The 19068-nt window shown below is 43.3% G+C and overlaps 1 protein-coding gene across 3 annotated transcripts in view; it reads right to left on the reverse strand.

The window, feature by feature from the left end:
• The window catches only part of AP4S1 (adaptor related protein complex 4 subunit sigma 1), a 55151-nt gene that overhangs the window by 9282 nt on the left and 26801 nt on the right, over window positions 1-19068 (reverse strand). For 2 of the 3 annotated variants that reach the window (XM_082737940.1, XM_082737939.1), the window contains 4 exons: window positions 16119-16327; window positions 13002-13088; window positions 11680-11748; window positions 2720-2731 (listed from right to left, as the gene is read on the reverse strand). In XM_082737940.1, the coding sequence (XP_082594066.1) occupies window positions 2720-2731; window positions 11680-11748; window positions 13002-13088; window positions 16119-16256 (306 nt within the window). In that variant the 5' untranslated portion in view covers window positions 16257-16327. Of the gene's footprint in view, window positions 1-2719; window positions 2732-11679; window positions 11749-13001; window positions 13089-16118; window positions 16328-19068 lie in introns of those variants that run through there. The other variant, XR_014313610.1, reaches the window with a different exon arrangement.

Here is a 19068-nt window from a genome sequence, read left to right on the forward strand (position 1 = left end):
GAGAAAAAGATGGCAAGTAAAGGGCTTCTTGGGAATTCTTTAAGGTTTTGCCTTCCATCTTCCTGGGGCTGCACCAAAGCCAAGCCTTATAGCGCGTCTATTCCATGTGGGTGGACAAGGGAGGCTTTCTGAAGCCTGAGCAAACAGATAGGTATTGTTGAGTGTTGGGAGAACCAGCTCTAGGTTACAATTCTATCAGCTGCCTGTTTTCAGACTTTCATGGCTGAAGGAAGCTTTCCTGGCCAAACAGCCCTGACCCATGTTAGCTGCCCAGCAATGCTAGGGTCATGCTCCCAGGGCAGTGATGAGCATCTCCGGCCCTACACAGAGGGGGCAGGAAACTGAGGTTGCACCTCTAAAAGGCTCTTTACTATTACGAAATTGGTGTGGAGAAGTCCTTCCCAGACATGTGATAGAAAGAACTATGTATGAGGCAGAGTAAAGGCGTGGGTTTTAATTGGATTGTTTTCAGATGGCTAAGGGTGGAAACCTTTTAAGAATGTTAATAGAAGAGAGGGTACCCCATAGCCTACCTGCCCAGGCTACCTGCTTCACTTTTAGGCCACTGGAGGTCCATGTGAAACTATGCCTTGAGCAAAGGCTTATACTTCCAGCTCTGGGCAGATTCAGTTCCCTTCTCTAAATGGTGCAAAATTCCTAATCTGTCAGGTGGATTTACCTAAGTAATTCCGAAGGGCAGTAAATATGCAAATTAGTCAGAGGTACACCTGAAACTAACACAGTTTGTTAATTGTACTTCAATTAAAAAAAAATTGAGTTAGAAAAAAAATAGAGGAAGGGAAGGCAAAAATGAAACTAAGTAAAATAAAGGGAGAAGGTACAAACTGTGTGCCTTGGTGTGGAAATTAAATTTGAATAAGAAAGCTGGAGCTCAGGACATCTGGCTGGCTCAGTCTGAAGAGCATGGGACTCCTGTAGTGAGTCCCACGCTGGGTGTGGAGATTACTTAAAAATAAAACCTTAAAAAAAAAAAAAAAAAGAATGCTAGAGATCATGATTTAGACCTATGCTATACACCCGAGGGCTCTAAAGACAAGCCTGTCTCTACTTCTAATAAACATTTAATCACTATGTAAGATACATCAATACAGCTAGTTCAGCTATAATACATACCCTGTTATATCTGCTTCACTTTAGTCCTCTGAACTTCTAGACTAGTTAGAGTGTCTTTTCCTGTTCCAGGTGTAAGGTGACTCGGCTCAGTTACCAAGAGTCAAGGCAACATCAAATATTAAGGCTGAGAGGGTGTTAAAGCTCTTCTAGCCTAATCCTATTATTTTGAGATGAAGGGTTTATGCGTCTTGTCCAACACCAAAGCAGAATTTGGGTTTCTGTACTCCTGGTGAAGTATTAACAGCTTTTCCTATCTTCCTGATGACTTTTTAAGTCCAAAGGTATTTTTCTTATTTCCCTGTACAAGAAGAGGAGATCTATTCTGAATTGCTTTACAAGGTTTAGTTAAAATGGAATATAACATGCTGAATAAAAATACCCCTTGATATACATACTTGGACGTCCTAGGTCAAAGGGATCATAGATTTAGGTCACTCACCACTAGAGGGCACTCAGATTTTCCCAGTTAATTTAAAGAGGCTGCCAGATACAGCCTGGAAATGGAGTTTATCAATGTGATGACATTTTCTATCAAGAGTAAAAGCTAAATGGCTCTTTCCCCCAGATATACTGATGTCTAATGTATATATATGTCTATAGAAACCTTTTATAATATATTTGTTATATTTGTTACTATTTTAGACTTAAGCCAGATGTTTTCACAAAGGACTCTTTCATTATTGCTTTCAAGCAGATTTTTGAAGTAAAAATTAAAAGTCAACTTGCCTCCAGAGCATTCATGAAAAACCCAGAGGCCTCTGCCAAAATCCACAGGCGTACAGTATTTAAAGCAAAAACTGTTTGGGGCGGGGTTGGGGGGAACCTTGCATACTTTGATTTAAAAGGGTTAAGAAAGGGCACCTGGGTGGCTCAGTGGGTTGAGCCTCTGCCTTCAGCTCAGGTCATGATCTCGGGGTCCTGGGATCAAGTCCTGCATCAGGCTCTCTGCTCTGTGGGGAGGCTGCTTCCTCCTCCTCTCTCTCTCTCTGCCTACTTGTGATCTCTCTGTCAAATAAATAAATAAAATCTGTTTAAAATGAATGAATGAATGAATGAATAAATAAATAAAAGGGTTAGGAAAGAAAAGAAAAATAGAGCTTTCTCTGCTATAAAAGTAAATGTATACAAGCCAGGCAATTATTTAGCCGTCCAGTTTATCATCACTGAAGGCTTTATTCCGATGATGTGAGGGACTTCTGGAGATTTAGACTTGGAGCCATGAAAATCCATCGTCTCTAGGAGGACCAAGGACTTTCTAGCTGTGTTACTCAAATTCTGTAAAGGTCTATTCTATATACTTAAAAGAAGTTACATTGTTAGATCAGTTATTATCAACTACGACCACAGCATTACCCTGTCTGAAACATATAAGAATCATCTTTGTGAAAAAGGGCAAAGGGTGAAAAAAAGAAAAGGGTGTTTCTGCAAAGCTCCTGCACCTCTGACTGTTGATGGATAATTAGCATTCTGGATTCTGGCTTCTGCTGCATCCTTTTCCTGGCCTGTGTCACTTACCTGATTGGGACTAGCCTGTGCTTTGCCAAGTACTGAGGAAAACCTGGCTCACAGCTTTGAAAAAGGATACATCTAGTTCACTCTGGAAAAGAGAAAAAAGTACAAGGATGAGAATGAGACACTGGGCCACATGCGCTTAGCAGAGCTAGCAGATGCTCTGGCCGCAAGTTTGGGAGCAGATCGGGGAGACGGCTCTCGCCATACAAAGCTGAGCAGGAAGGCTCTGAGTTGAGGGCTGTACTATCTATCTATTTATCTATCTATTTATTTATTTATTTATTTGAGATTTATTTATGAGAGAGAGAGAGCACATGCACGTGTGTGTACACATGGGTGGGGGAGGGGAAGAGGGAGAGTCTAAAGCAGACTCTGCACTGAGTGTGGAGCGTGATGCGGACTTGATCTCATGACCCTGAGATCACGACCTGAGCCAAAACCAAGAGTCAGATGCTTAATCCACTGTGCCACCCAGAACAATTCATTCTTCAAACATAGAGGAAATAGACTACCTCAGCCTTTATAGATGATAGCTCATTTGATACGTGTATCAAAAACCTTAATAATATGCATGCCCTTTGAAATCTATCAACTGTACTTCTATAAGTTTATCCTGAGGAAATAATTAGGTAACAGCACAACAATGTGTGATAGGATGTTTAGGGTAATGTTTATAGAAGCAAATCACTGAAAACAAGCTACAAATCTATCAAGGGGGGACTACTTAAATCAATTATTGCAGATAATAAATCAATTATTGCAGGCTATAGGTATGTAAGTACTACCCTGTTAAGTAAAAAAGCAAGTTATAACATGACATATATAGTATTATCCCAAGGATATATGTACATGTAGAGAAATATGCAGAAATAGTTAGATACAGACAGATACATGGAGTCTAAAAAGAAATAAACTTAATAGAATATGTTGGTAAGTCATGGGCTTACTCATGATCTTCTCCCCTTTCTTTTTGCTTACATGTGTTTTTAATTGTTTTCAATGATCAGAGATGTTTACGGCATTAAAAAAAATCATAGAGGGAGAAATAGTAAACAGAGTTAAATTCATATCTGAAAGGACTCAAGATTTGTCAAGTGAAGCAGTGACGACCCCCCCCTCAATAGCAGCCGTCCTGTCTTGCGAAATGGCCCCCAGGGAAGCTAACTGGGTTGGCTTTTTGTTTTGAAATGTGATCTCGAGATGCTTCTTGCAGCCCAGACAGCATGAGACTGATCTCCAAATTTAAGATTTGGAAACTAAGATTAAAAATAGTCTCAGAAAGAATGTTTAAAACTCACTAACCCCAAAATAAGTCTTAGATGACAAGGCATCCTCTGAGTGGAACAGATTCTATTTTCTTGCCCATAGTACTCTCTTCCCTCCTCTTGTCTCTTCTTTTTGCTACTGTGATTCTAAACGGAGCCATCTCACAGCACTGTTGGAGTCCTGTGTAGTCACCAGTTTAAATTCTAATCTTTATTTCTGTGGTTCATGTGGTCACTGACTCTCTCCCCAGAATTACAGCAAGAATTCAGCAACCAGCTGTTTATTCTCAGTCACCAAATATAATAATAATTTAAGGGGGCGCCTCGGTGGCTCAGTGGGTTAAAGCCGCTGCCTTCTGCTCAAGTCATGATCCCAGGGTCCTGGGATTGAGCCCCACATGGGGCTCTCTGCTCAGCAGGGAGCCTGCTTCCTCCTCTCTCGCTGTCTGCCTCTCTGCCTACTTGTGATCTCTGTCTGTCAAATAAATAAATAAATCTTAAAAATAAAATAAAATAAAATAAACAATAATTTAAAAACTCTTAGCACTGGTAATGCTTGTACTCACTCATGATTATCCCAGGTTTAAAATATTGCTTTTTTGGGAAATGGTATTTTTTCTTGATAGGTATTCCTTTAAAATGGCTAATCATGTCCAGCTCTGAATCACAGACCCTGACTTGCAAACCAGTCTGTCCTAAGAGAGCAGTCCCTGTGATTAAGCAGGAGCCAGAGCTGTGCTGTCTAATACGGTGACCACCAGCATCATTTGGCAAATCGAATGAATTGAGATTAAATTCCTCATTCCTTTATACTAATATATACTAGTATAAATTCCTTTATACTAATCAGGTTTCCAGTTTTGAAAAAACCACACATAACTAGTGCCTACTGCACTGGATGGTACAGGTACAGAACATTTCTGCGGTGACAGAACATTCTGCTGGACAGTGCTGACTTGTGGTACTCTCTCCAAGCCGTCAATACAAAGATGGAGTTTAAAGTCAGCCTTACTGTCCCCTGGCCCCTCAAGGCCAGTCTCTGAGATGGCCTGACTCCCCCACTCTTCCAGCTTCAGAAGGCACTAATTCCATCCTAGCAAGATACACAACCATCTCTCAGGCCACAGGGCAGTCCTAGTTTTCCTCATGCATTAAGTAGTGGGTATCCGATCTAAGCACGCATCCAAATCATCCACAAGGCTTGTTAAAATACAGACTGCTGAACCTCAACTCAGACTTTCTGATCCAGTAGTCTGGGGTGGGCCCACAATTTGGATTTTTTTAAAAAATATTTTATTTATTTATTTATTTGACAGACAGAGATCACAAGTAGGCAGAGAAGCAGGCAGAGAGAGAAGAGGAAGCAGGCTCCCTGCTGAGCAGAGAGCCTGATGCGGGGCTCAATCCCAGGACCCTGGGATCATGACTTGAGCAGAAGGCAGAGGCTTTAACCCACTGAGCCACCCAGGCGCCCCACAATTTGGATTTTTAACAAGTTCCCAGGTGATGTTTATATTGCTGGTCCAGGAACCACACTTGGAGAAGCATTGCACTAAAGCAATGAAGACATGCTAGTGGATGGTTCCATGCAGAAGGAGTGTGCCAAACTTTACTTTACTTCATGTATTAGGACTTAGGCTGAAGATGTAACTTCTTTTTTTTTTTTTTCCCAAAGATTTTATTTATTTATTTGACAGAAAGTGGGAGAGAGTACAAGCAAAAGGAGTGGCAGAAAGGGAGAGCAGGCTTCCCACTGAGGGGGGAGCCCGATGTGGGGCTCAATCCCAGGACCCCCAGATCATGACCTGAGCCAAAGTCAGACGCTTAAACGAGTGAGCCACCCAGGCGCCCTTCAAGATATAACTTCTTAACATGAGTTTTGTCCTTAGTAGACTTCGGTGCACTCAATATTACTAACGATAGACCAGATTCCATACACTGTCTCAGGAAAAAGCAGCTTGAAATAGTTCCCTCCTAATCCTTTTATTTAAAACCAAAATAACAACAACAAAAAATCCTTTTTATTTAGGGGCGCCTGGGTGGCTCAGTGGTTTGGGCTGCTGCCTTCGGCTCAGGTCATGATCTCAGGGTCCTGGGATCGGGCTCTCTGCTCTGCAGGAAGGCTGCTTCCCTCTCTCTCTCTCTCTCTGCCTGCCTCTCTGCGTACTTGTGATCTCTGTCTGTCAAATAAATAAATAAAATCTTTAAAAAAAAAATCCTTTTTATTTAAAAGCAAAAAACAAACAAACAAAAAAAACCCCAACTTTGAAAACTCAGTTTGTGCCACTACTACCTCTCAAGAATGTCTAACCAAGGCTCAGGAAGGCCTACTGGAGCAGAGTAAAACATCTTCACTAAATCTTTTTTAAAAGAATATTGGAGGGGCGCCTGGGTGGCTCAGTGGGTCAAAGCCTCTGCCTTCGGCTCAGGTCATGATCCTAGGGTCCTGGGATCGAGCCCCGAGTTGGGCTCTCTGCTCAGTGGAGAGCCTGCTTCCCCCCGCCCCCCCACCAGCCTCTCTGCCTACTTGTAATCTCTGTCTGTCAAATAAATAAATAAAATCTTAAAAAAAAAAAACCAACTATCATGATCCAAAGAACACTGTCGGGAAAGTGAAAATTTCTCCCACTGAATGAGAGAAAATATGAAAATATTTTCAAATCATATCTGATAGGTATTTGTACTTGTATTCAATTAGTTCAATCAAAGATATTTTTCTACTCAATCAATTCAAAGATATCTGTATTCAAATTATATAAAGAACTCTTACAACTCATCAATAAATAAATAATGCAACTGAAAAAATGGACAAAGGATTTGAAAAGACATTTCTTCAAAGAAGATCCACAAATGGCCAATAAACACATGAAAAGATGCTCAATATTTGTTATCCATTAATGAAATGCAAATCAAAACCACAACTGGCATCTGTACTACTTCATACCCACTAGAATGGCTATAACCAGAAAGACAGATAGTAAAAAGTTTTGCCAAGAACATGGAGAGATTAGAACCCTCAAACACTGCTGATTGAGAACTGATATCATGCAGCCACTCTGGAAAAACAGTTCGGTAGTACATCAAAATGTTAAGCATGGAATTACCACATCACCTAGCAGTTCTACTCCCAGGTATATTATACCCAAGAAAGCAAAGTATGGGGGCGCCTGGGTGGCTCAGTGGGTTAAGCCTCTGCCTTCAGCTCAGGTCATGATCCCAGGGTCCTGGGATCAAGCCCCGCATCCGGGCTCTCTGCTCAGCGGGGAGCCTGCTTCCCTCTCTCTCTCTCTCTGTCTGCCTCTCTGTCTACTTGTGATCTCTCTCTGTCAAATAAATCTTTTAAAAAAAAAAAGAAAGAAAGAAAGAAAAAATATGATGCCACACAAGAATGTTTATACAAACGTTCCAAGCTGCCTTATTCATAATAGCCAAAAGGTATCACTAACCCAAATGTCCATCAACTAATGAAAAGCAGAATATAATTTGGCAATAAAATTATTGCCAAATAATTGGCTGGCCCGCCTGCCGTTCCCGCCTCAGGCCCAGCTTCTGCACCGGCACGGCAGGGTCCAATCATCCGAATCTGAGGACGCCTGCGGCTGCCCTGGCACATGGAGCCTCGTCTCCCGGCCGCAGCCCGCTGACGGGGGCTCCGGGTGAGGGGCCGCGAGTGCGTCCTATCACGCGGGAACCATCTCGCGCGCTGCCGCAGAGCCGCCAGTTCAGGGAGAAGAACCACCGTGGGCGGAAAGTTCTCGCCTTTGCAAGTGGCTCTCCTTCCGCGTGTGCCGCCGGTGGCCGCGCTGGTTCCCGGTCCCTCAGGTACGCCGCCGGGTGAGCAGGCCCGCCGCTGCCCTCCGCGGCCCCGTGAAGGCGCGCGGCGCACGGCCCGGGCAGACGCCTCCCACCGCCCACCGCCCACCGCCCAGGTGCTGTGAATGGGGCGTGCTTCCCCACCGGACCGCGGAGAACCGCTTTGCACCCCGAGCGCCCCTGCCCTCCGTTTCTCAAAAATGGCTTTTCCCCTAGGATGGACTGAGAGGGCAGGAGCTCCGTCTGCCTTGCACCGTGTCACCGTGGGCCTCAGGGGCCGGATCTATCCCAGCCCGGGCCCTGCGGCTCGGAGGCAGCGCTGCCCCCCAACGCCCGTGGGGAGCGTGCCTCCTGCGCTCCCATCGCCTGGGCTGGTTTTAAGTGTCTTTTTAGAGTTTGAACTATTAATGGGGGAGTCATCCTGCTGTCTTTCCCTCAGAACGGCTAAAATGTCTCCGTATTTCTTTCTAGATTTAAGTAAACACCTATCTGGGTCAGTTTCGCCTTCTCCCTGCCTCCTGATCATGGCCGGCTCAGACCCCTTTTTCTAACAGATATTTTAAAGAGTCCCTTATTGTTCAGAAATGAAATTTGGAGATGATATAGCTACCCCCACCCCCATTCTTGTCCATCTAGAACCTCAGAAAGTGGCTCCTGACTGGCTCAGTTGGTAGATCCTATGACTTTTGATCTCAGGGTCGTGAGTTCCAGCCCCACACTGGGTGTAAAGATTACTTTTTTTTTTTTTTAAAGATTTTATTTATTTATTTGATAGAGAGAAATCACAAGTAGATGGAGAGGCAGGCAGAGAGAGAGAGGGGAAGCAGGCTCCCTGCTGAGCAGAGAGCCCGATGCGAGACTCGACCCCAGGACCCTGAGATCATGACCTGAGCCGAAGGCAGCGGCTTAACCCACTGAGCCACCCAGGTGCCCCAAGATTACTTAAAAAGATAAAAATCTTAAGGGAGCGGGGAGAATGGGGCTCTATTTGGGACTAGGGTCTTTGCAGATGTAATTAGTTAAGGATTTCAAGACAAGGTCAGCTTGGATTTAGGGTGGGCCTGCAATCCAATGACAGGTGTCCTCGAAGAAGAGGAGAGACACAATAGAGGCCATGGGTGGACAGGCAGAGGCTGTAGGGATACGGCCGCAGGCCTGGGAACACAGGCCCCTAAGAACTCCTGGAGCCTTCGGAGGAAGTGTGACCCAGCATCACCTTGAGCCTCTAGAACTGAGAGAGGATAAACTTCTGTCACTGTAAGCCCCTGGTTTGTGGTCATCTGTTACAGTGGCCATAGGACATTGACACAGCCAGGAAATAAATTCAAGGCACTGCTCTAAATGCATGCTCACCAGCTGCTCCCATGGGCCTCTGTATGTGGATGTTATAGGCAAGCTTGTTTTACACAGCAGCCATTGGGCTCAGAGATGCTGGGTGACCTGCCCAGGGCATACAGCCAGGAAGAGGGACTCTGGGTTCCCACCTGGGGTCTGTCTGACCCCTGTTCTGCCTGCAGGTTTCACCAGTGGTACAGGAGTAGGTGATGAGGGCCATTCCTGCTCTCTGAGTCTCAGCTGCTTCTCTACTTGTAGGGTGCCTGCAGGCACCTTCCACTGGCTGGTTCTGATCCCCTCTTCTCTTTCCACTCTGGCTTCTGCAGAACTGGGGCTGGTGTTCTCTCTGTGCTGATGAGGTCACTGCTCTGGGCACTTAGTAACCAAGACACAGACCTGAGTGGGGAGGCCAGACCTCCCGGTCTGGGATGGCATGGACCTGTATGGAGTGGGGTCCTCGGGGCCCCAGGCACACTAAGAAGGCTCTGCGGGGGGGCTCTGGCACCTGTCCAGACCAGGCTCAGGCTGGCAAGTCCTTCTGGTGTTTGTGTGACATGGCGGAACTGACCCTAACCTGGGGACTGCATCTGACCAGATCTGAGGGTTTGCAGGTTTCCTGAGTTCTGCTCTGGGCAGCTCTCTGCTTCCAGGATCCTGCTCCTAACCCCTCCCATACCTGTGTCATTCTGAAGGAAAACAGTGCTAATCTCTGAAATAAGTATCGGGATCTCTGGTGGAGTTTGGTTTTGTCCAGAACAGTGTTTTCCCCAGAACCCTACTCACATTTTACCCATTGTATTTGGGTGTCCAGCGCATACCTGCTCTGTCCCCTGGTTGCCCTCCTTGCCCAGGAGAAGGGTGGCAAGCTCTCCCCTCACCTGCAGCAGCTTTCCCAAGCACACACACACAAAAAAGCCAGGGTCCTGCTTTCACTCCTTTCTGGCTGCCTTCTCCACTCCTCCCAACCTCAACTGTTTTTATTATGAAAGCTGTCAAAAATTCAACATTTCAAACAAAAGTTTCTCCCCCTCCCCGTTCCCCTCTTCTCTCCCCTCTCCTCTTTCTCCTGCCCTCCTCCCCACCCTTGTCCTTACCTTTTCCCCCTCCCTTCCTCCTCTCCTTCCCTCTCCTCTCCCTCCTCCTTCCTGGCCTAATAACCAATTCAAAGAAAGCTGCAGACATCATGGAAAAAAAAAAAAGGAAAGAAGTACTGACACATGCTATAACATGGATGAATCTTGAAAATATCATGCTAAGTAAAAAAAATAAAGTCATAAAAGACCACATATTGGGGCGCCTGGGTGGCTCAGGGGTTAAGCCGCTGCCTTCGGCTCAGGTCATGATCTCAGGGTACTGGGATCGAGTCCCACATCGAGTCCCGCATCGGGCTCTCTGCTCAGCAGGGAGCCTGCTTCCTCCTCTCTCTCTCTGCCTGCCTCTCTGCCTACTTGTGATCTCTCTGTGTCAAATAAATAAATAAAATCTTTAAAAAAAAAAAAAGACCACATATTGTACAAGTCTATATAAATTAAAAATCTAGAACAGGCAAGCCTATAGAACAAAAAGCAAATTGGTGAATACCCAGAGCCTGGAGCAAGGGAGCCAGATCATTGGAAAGGAAATGCTAATAGCAACGTGTTTGTTTGGGGTTGTAAAATATTCTGCTGTTGTTGTTTTACATTGTTAGGGTGCTTTTGTTCTTATAAGTTTTCTTTAAAAATACTTGTATACTAATGTTACATGATGAGTGACTAACTTTATAAAGAGAACCGTGGTAAGAATAAAATTATTAATGGTGGAATAAGCATCTTCTCTAAGATGAGTCAAGGTACTTAAGGATACAGTGAATTCGTGGTGGTTATGAAATATTCTAAAATTGACTTTGCTGATGGCTGCACAAGTGTGTAAATATCACAACCTGTGTATGTTAGATGGGTGAGTTTGGGGGTATGTAAATTCAATTTCAGTATAGCTGGGGGTTTTGTTTTTGTTTTGTTTTTTAGAAAGGGGGCTGTTGGGAGGCCCCTCGGTTAGGCGTTCTACTCTTGATTTTGGCTTGGGTCACGATTTCAGGGACACAAGATTGAGCCCCGTGCCAGGCTCCACTCTCAGGGGAGTCTGCTTGAGATTCTCTCCCTCCCCCTCTGCCCCTCTCCCCACTCTTGCATCCACACCCTCTCTCTGTCTCAGATAAATAAATAAAATCTTTAAGAAGGGGGCTGTAGGAAAGGAACTTATGTATACCTTAAGGGGAGGTGGTTTTGGTCATCAAAGCAAACGTGTGGTTGGAAATAATTCCTAAACAAAAGGTTCCTAGTGTCTTAGGAAGGGAGACAGAAAAAAAGAAAGATGAAAAGTAAGTTAAATACAAAGTCTCTTGATTAAAAGAAAGACATAAGAGATTCTTAGGCTTGTAGAACTGGTTCTTTATAAAGATCTAAGGCACACAGTGTTTTGTAACACTTTGGATGAACCAGAAGGAAAGGTAAAGAAAAGGTGGCATCATCTGAGATTTAATGTTAACACATTAAAGCTCTGTATGAACACAGGTTCTTGATATAGACCCATTTCTGGGAAAATGGGTGGAGGACAAAAGCCATTTTTTAGTCATTAGACTTACCACTCGGCTGAAGTACTCATCTAACACTTCCACAAAATTATGGATGAATTCATAAATGGCCATCTCGTTCTGAAATAAAAAAGGAAGGGCACAATTAGTTTTAGTATGGCTCGTATGTAATTAGACTCTGACAAATATTCAGAATAGTTCTAGGACTCACCTGTTTGAAAGAAGTTTACCAACAGAGAGAGAATCGAAAATCTTAACCTCTAGGATTTTAAGTCCCCAGTGAACGTAACTGGACTGAAACCAGATCGGGTCTCGTGTTTAGGGTTTTGAGCTCTGCTCCCTGACTTTATCATCAACTGGCTGAAACAATGTTTTTGGTTCTTCATGCCACCATTTTTCCATTTGGGAAGCCGGGGAACTACCTCCAGGTTTGGTTCATGGATAAAAAAACAATCAACTGAAATTCTGAGGTATCTTAAATCTTAAATGCCTTTTCATGGATTCAATAGCCATAGGTTCTATTGATCTGGGACTGATGTTTCTGGAAAGGTGAACTAAATCTGAGGAAATTCATTATCAACACAATCATATTTATAGTTTGCTCTGGCTTCTGATCTGTCAGCCAATATTTAATGCCACATCTGACTGGCCTCTACCCCTGCCTCAGTTGTCCCACTGAGCCACACAGAACAAGAGCAAGAACCTGGTATTGCCTAGGGTCGGGGAAAGCATTCTATGGTTTTGTGTTTACCCAAGGTGCTCATCTAATTCAAGAAAAATCCCAGATATTTTTCTTCCACACAGCTTTTCCTGGCCTTGATATAAACCAAGATCCTTTTACGAGACAAGATAATTCTTAGATAGGCAAGTAGGGAAGAAAATGTCAATTTAAGGAGGAATAAAAGTCAGACTGTCAGGGTGTCTGGGTGGCTCAGTTGGTTAAGTGTCTGCCTTTGGCTTGGGTCATGATCCCAGGGTCCTGGGATCGAGTCCCCAGTCAGGCTTCTTGCTTGGTGGGGAGCCTTCTTCTTCCTCTCTCTCTGTTGCTCCCCCTGCTTGTGCTCTCTCTCTCTGTCAGATAAGTAGAATTTTTTTTTTAAGATTTTATTTATTTATTTGACAAAGAGAGAAATCACACATAGGCAGAGCAGCAGGCAGAGAGAAAGGAGGAAGCAGGTTCCCCGCCAAGCAGAGAGCTTGAGGCGGGGCTCAATCCCAGGACCCTGGGATCATGACCTGAGCCAAAGGCAGAGGCTTAACCCACTGAGCCACCCAGGCACCCCTAAATAGAATCTTAAAAAAAAATTTTTTTTTAAATCAGACTGTCATTCCTAATTTTCTTGCATTTTCCATAGGCTCTTCTGTTATCTTACCTCAGTGTCGTTAACTCCAACCACAATGAATAGAGCTGCATACTGTCGATATATCAGCTTAAAATCCTTAAATTCAATGAAAGAGCACTAGAAATAAAACATAATTAGATATTAATTCCTACGGTTGGCACGGATTTCTTCAAAATGGCTTGCATAATTTCTAGGTTCTGATTTTAGTACTCGTTAACACTGTCCTAGAAATATACAATATTAAAATGTTACATTACACACTTTTGGTTGGTTGCCTGTTGGTTGCCTCCTCACAATATTCGTGGGACTACTTGGAAGCATCTCTAGTGGGAGGCAGAGAAGAGTCTAGGAAAAAAGGCTTGGAGCATCCCCATGGGTTCCCACCTGTATTCCTTCTCATTCCTTTGCTTTACTCTGTGTGGAAATCAGCCGGCAAAGGTACTGAATAATTTTAAATTGCCTCCAACATGAAAAGATGCCAACATGACAAAGAAGATTTTCTTCTTTTCATCTCCCCTAGGCTCTTCGGGAAGCAATTAGAGATTTAGTTTTGTACTATTTAATAGCGAATGAATAGCCAAATTTATACAGCATACACACATGGAAAAAGAATCCTGATTTCTTTTTCCTAGACCCATGAAAAGAATCCATGTAGACTCTTTTATAAATTATTTAAAGTTTTGGCTTTTGTGGGGCAGATGCTAGACAAAATCTCCCATCATAAACATTGCTTCTTATGAATTAATAACAAGTTTACCACCATGGGCTGGTGGTTAGAATAACTCCCTTCCCATTCATCTTTCCTACAGCAATTGTACAATGCATATTGGGAAGGCACTGGGGAGACAGGAATTGGATAGCAGCCTAAGGCACAGTGCTGCCCTTCCTTTGGACTTCTGGGTGTGCTTGACCAAATGTGACTGCACATGAACTCTATGGCTATCTATACTGGGATAACTCCTGGGCACCCAGATGCACCTGGAGATGAAGCTGTAAGGTTTGTTTTTTTTTTTTTTTTTAAGATTTTATTTATTTATTTGATAGAGAAATCACAAGTAGGCAGAGGGGGAGGGAGAGGCAGGCTCTCTGCTGAGCAGGGAGCTCGATGCGGGGCTCGATCCCAGGACCCTGAGATCATGACCTGAGCTGAAGGCAGAGGCTTAACCCATTGAGCCACCCAGGCACCCCTGAAACTGTAAGTTTTAATTATGAAATTTCTTCCATGGTTAAGGCACTTGACCATCTATAAAATGGAGGGATTTGAGGCTCTTATTTAAAATTAGGATAAAGGTAAGAAATGCAGGATGACTCTGCAGCTTTTGGCTCACTGTACAGCCAGTGTGATCTCTGTTCAGTTAGATCTTTCAAGGAAACACAACCCATTTTATTTTTCAAGATTTTATTTATTTAACACAGATAGAGAGCACACAAGCATGCAAAGCAGCAGAGGGAGAAGCACGATATGGGGCTTGATCCCAGGACCCTGGGATCATGACCTGAGCTGAACGCAGAGGTTTAACCGACTGAGCCACCCAGGTGCATGAAACACAGACTATCTGAAAGAACTGAAGAACATTTTTCAAAGCCTCTCAGGAGTCTGGAAAAAAAAAGTTAACAACGCACGTTTGTGGATAAAATAAAAACTAAGCTGAGATTGTTCAGCACCTAATTATCCCAAAGCCCACTGGGTTCCTTTTAAAATCTAGAATAATTCAGGGGGCGCCTGGGAGGCTCACTCAGTTAAGTGTTTGCCTTTGGCTCAGGTCATGATCCCAGGGTCCTGGGATTGCGCACACATGGGGCTCCCTGGTCAGGGGGAGTCTGCCCCTCCCTCTCCCTCTGCCCCTCCATCTTAGCTCATTCTTTCTTTCTCTCTCTCTCTCTCTCTCTTGCTCTCTCACCCTCTCCTTCTCTCACTTTTTCTCTCTCTCAATAAATAAAATCTTTAAAAAAAGAATTTGGAATACTTCAAAAATATCTCACAATATATTCAGTTCCAAAGCATATATTTCAAAAGGTAACGTATCCATGAAGATGGTGTTTGAAACTGTGCAGTGCCTGCATTCTGCAGAAAGATTCAACGGGAATGCTTCTTGAGTTTATCTTTATTTAAAGTATGTGTCTATTAGCATAGCCCTTTAATAGTTCCCCTTTCCCTTTGACAACCGCATGAAGCAATATGTGCCACAGCCGGCCCAAACAGTAATTCAAAGAGGACTCTGAGATGTTGAGACTGGAAAATCAATTTAGGAGCCAAGGGAAACACAGTTCCAAAATGTAACTTCTGAGCACTGATGTACCTTAATATTTTAAGACCTAGCAGTGGTTCCCGCAGGCGGCCTTTCTACATATGCTATGAAATGGAGAACTGGCAAAATTAATGGGTGATTTAAACAAGCTTTATGATTTCGCTGCAGTTTATTCAGTGATTTCCAATAGATTCAAAGTTCAGGACCCGGATTAAGTACGTCTCCAGTTAAACCTCTTTGTAAAAATAGAATCAGTTCCTAAACTTCCTATTTGTTATTATTTTAATAATTTTGTTTAACTTCCATTTTGACAGAATGGGTAGATTTGTTATGTCATATCAATTTTTAACTTCCACTTACCCCATCTACATCATAAAATAAAGCCAAATTCAAATAAATTTTTTTTTTTTTTTAACCACTAGTTGTCGGATTATGTGGGTGTTAAGTTTACAAGATGATAAGCAGAAAAAACTATGGTCTACATGAGAATCATGCCACTATTCCTGGCACAAAATGTATCTCAAGTGCTTACCTCTATAGAACCAATCATCTGACCTTCATCTCTTGGCTTAAAGAGAGCTACCTGCTGGGAATACCCAAGGGCTAAATTCATATGGAAAAAAAAGAAGGTATGTCTATTAGCTGGAATAAATTTCAGACAAATACCCGGACTTGAATAAGAACTCAAGGCTTTTCCTGGTTTTCCTTGTTTGTATTTTCCTTAAGGGGATGTAAAAGAGAGCTATGCTTCAGTCTTCATTCACTTCATTTGTTATTTTCCCTAATAGCTGTTAGAAGAATGTAGTTCAAAGAAAATGATGGCCCTTGAGACTCGGTAATAACAGATCTGCCCTTGCCAAGTTGAATGCGGAGATAAAAGAGAGAAGCAGAAACTTACTTGTTCATTAGATCGGGAGAGACAGCTCTTTATGACTTCTGTTTCCAGAAGTGTACGCTTATTGATCTCCACATGTTCATAGTATTTAGAAAGTCGGGTCTGTCCTTGTTTATTCACCATGAGAAAAAATTTTATCATTTTTTTTCCCCCTGGGCGGTATTTTTCCAGATAGTTCAAAAGTTATGTCAAGGGGTGGCTGTAATTAGAACCTGAAGGATGAAGGAACAACAGAAAGTTAAGATCAATAATATTAGATGTATTCTGTAGATGAACCAGGAGTAAATAAAATGTGATCTGATAATACTGGTCTTCGCTCCTATAAATTAAATAAGGTTTTAATAAATAAGTAAACATGGGGCACCTGGGTGGCTTAGTTGCTTAAGCTCTGCCTTTGGCTCAGGTCATGATCCCAGGGTTCTGAGATCAAGTCCCTGGTTCTCCCTCTCTCTCTGCCTGCCAGTCCCCCTGCTTGTGCTCTCTCTCACTCTCCGTCAAATAAGCAAATCAAATCTAAAAAAAAAAAAAAAAAAAGTGAAAAAAAACCCCAAACTAGAAGAGTGCCTAGGTGGTTCAGTTGTGAAGCCTCACATCAGGCTCTCTGCTCCATGGGAAGCCTACTTCTTCCTCTGCCACTCCCCCTGCTTGTGTTCTCTCTCTCACTGTGTTTCTCTCTCTGTCAAATAAATAAACAAAATCTTAAAAAAAAAAAAAATCTACGTGCTCTCTGCTCGTGGAAAGCCTGCTTCCTCCTCTCTCTCTGCCTACTTGTGATCTCTCTCTGTCAAATAAATAAATAAAATGTTTAAAAGGGGGGGGGGCGCCTGGGTGGCTCAGTGGATTAAAGCCTCTGCTTTCAGCTCAGGTCATGATCCTAGGGTCCTGGGATCGAGCCCCACATTGGGCTCTCTGTTCTGTGGAGAGCCTGCTTCCTCCTCTCTCTCTGCCTACTTGTGATCTCTCTCTGTCAAATAAATAAATAAAATGTTTAAAAAAAAAAAAAGCTAAACAGAGATCTTCATTAGTTATACTCCAAAACTTTTTTTTTTTTTTTTTTTTTTAAGTAGGCTCCATGCCCAGTGCAGAGCCTACTGTGGGGTTTGAATTCACAACCCTGAGATCAAGATCTGGGCCACCTAGGTGCCCCTCTTTCAAAACATTTTTGAATTTCCCCAATACTTCTGCTACTTGTATTTGTTCAATAGATTCATCATTTTTGTTGGGCACCAACTATGTGTCAGGTACCAAGAGAATACAAAGATAAAGAAGTGGTGATTTTTTCCCAATGTTTAGAACATTTTATTAAGGCAAAAGTTGTTGGAATTAAGTGAAATACAAAACATAGTAAATATTTACAAAAACATTGATAACACTGCTCAAGTCACACACAAATAAAATGCAGAAAGGTCTTGAAGAGTTTATAAGGTGAACTTTATTTTATGGACAGGAGAGACAAGCTCTACAGTGAAGTTTTCTTTCTTCAGTGTTGGGAGCAGTAGTAGTAATCTCCACTATTTGCTAAAGCCCCCCACCACGGCCCTCTAACATGTCCTATGGAAGGTCCTCTACCAAGCAATCTTCCTATATTCCTTAATTCCCACAATTCTCTGAGGCAGCTACTTGTGTTATCCCCACTCTAAGGCCAATCAAATTGAAGTTCAGGGATGGAAGGATCCCCAAAGTCTCTAGATTACTTGTGTCGGAAATAAGAGGCAGCTTAGAAGCCAGGCACATGCCTGGCACCCCCTCATTTGTCCTCATCACTCCCAAGGGTCCATGCTTGCAATTTAATTTCTAACTTATCTATAATGAAACTCATGTTGGGTCTTCCTACACTTGCTATAGATTTTGAAATGATCAGGGCAAGAGAGCACAATACTGACCAATGGCCAGTGCTTCTTTGATCAGGAGCATTGGAGCTGTCTCCCTGACTCCCTTGACAGTATCATATTCACATTTTTTTTTTTAAAGATTTTATTTATTTATTTGAAAGACGGAGATCACAAGTAGGCAGAGAGGCAGGCAGAGAGAGAGAGAGAGGGAAGCAGGCTTCCTGCGGAGCAGGGAGCCCGATGCGGGGCTCGATCCCAGGACCCTGAGATCATGACCCGAGCCAAAGGCAGCAGCCCAAACCACTGAGCCACCCAGGCGCCCCTCATATTCACATTTTGTAGTAGCTGTGAAAATTAAGTGCAAAACACCAAGGTTAATAATAATAGTTCTTTTTTTAAAAAATATATTATTTATTTATTTATTTGTCAGAGAGAGAGAGAGAGACAGAGACAGAGACAGAGAGAGAGTGCACAAGCAGGCAGAGTGGCAGATAGAGAGAGAAGCAGGCTCCCCGCTGAGCAAGGAGCTCCATAGGGACTTGATCCCAAGACCCTGGGACCACTACCCATGCCGAAGGCAGCGGCCCAACAGACTGAGCCACCCAGGCATCCCATTAATAATAGTTCTTAAATTAACTTTTTAAAAATTTTTAAGATTTTACTATTTATTTGACAGAGAGAATAACAGTGAGAGAGGGAACATAAGAAGAGGGAGTGGGAGAGGGAGAAGCAGGCCTCCTGCTGAGCAGGGAGCGGATATGGGGCTCATCCCAGGACTCTGGGATCATGACCTGAGCCGAAGGCAGGTGCTTAACCAACTGAGACACCCAAGTGCCCCTCTTAAATGAACTTTTATTTATTTTTATAAAGATTTTATTCATTTATCTGATAGAAGAGATCACAAATAGGCAGAGAGGCAGGCAGAGAGAGAGAGAGAGAGAGGAGGAAGCAGGCTCCCTGCCAAGCAGAGAGCCCGATGCAGGGCTCGATCCCAGGACCCTGGGATCATGACCTGAGCCGAAGGCAGAGGCCTTAAACCACTGAGCCACCCAGGCGCCCTTTAAATGAACTTTTAAAATTTGGAATAATTTTACAGAAAAGTTGCAACAGGTTACAGGATA

The sequence above is a fragment of the Mustela nivalis genome (assembly GCF_964662115.1).
Source record: "Mustela nivalis genome assembly, chromosome: 6".
Classification (NCBI taxonomy): Eukaryota; Metazoa; Chordata; class Mammalia; order Carnivora; family Mustelidae; genus Mustela; species Mustela nivalis.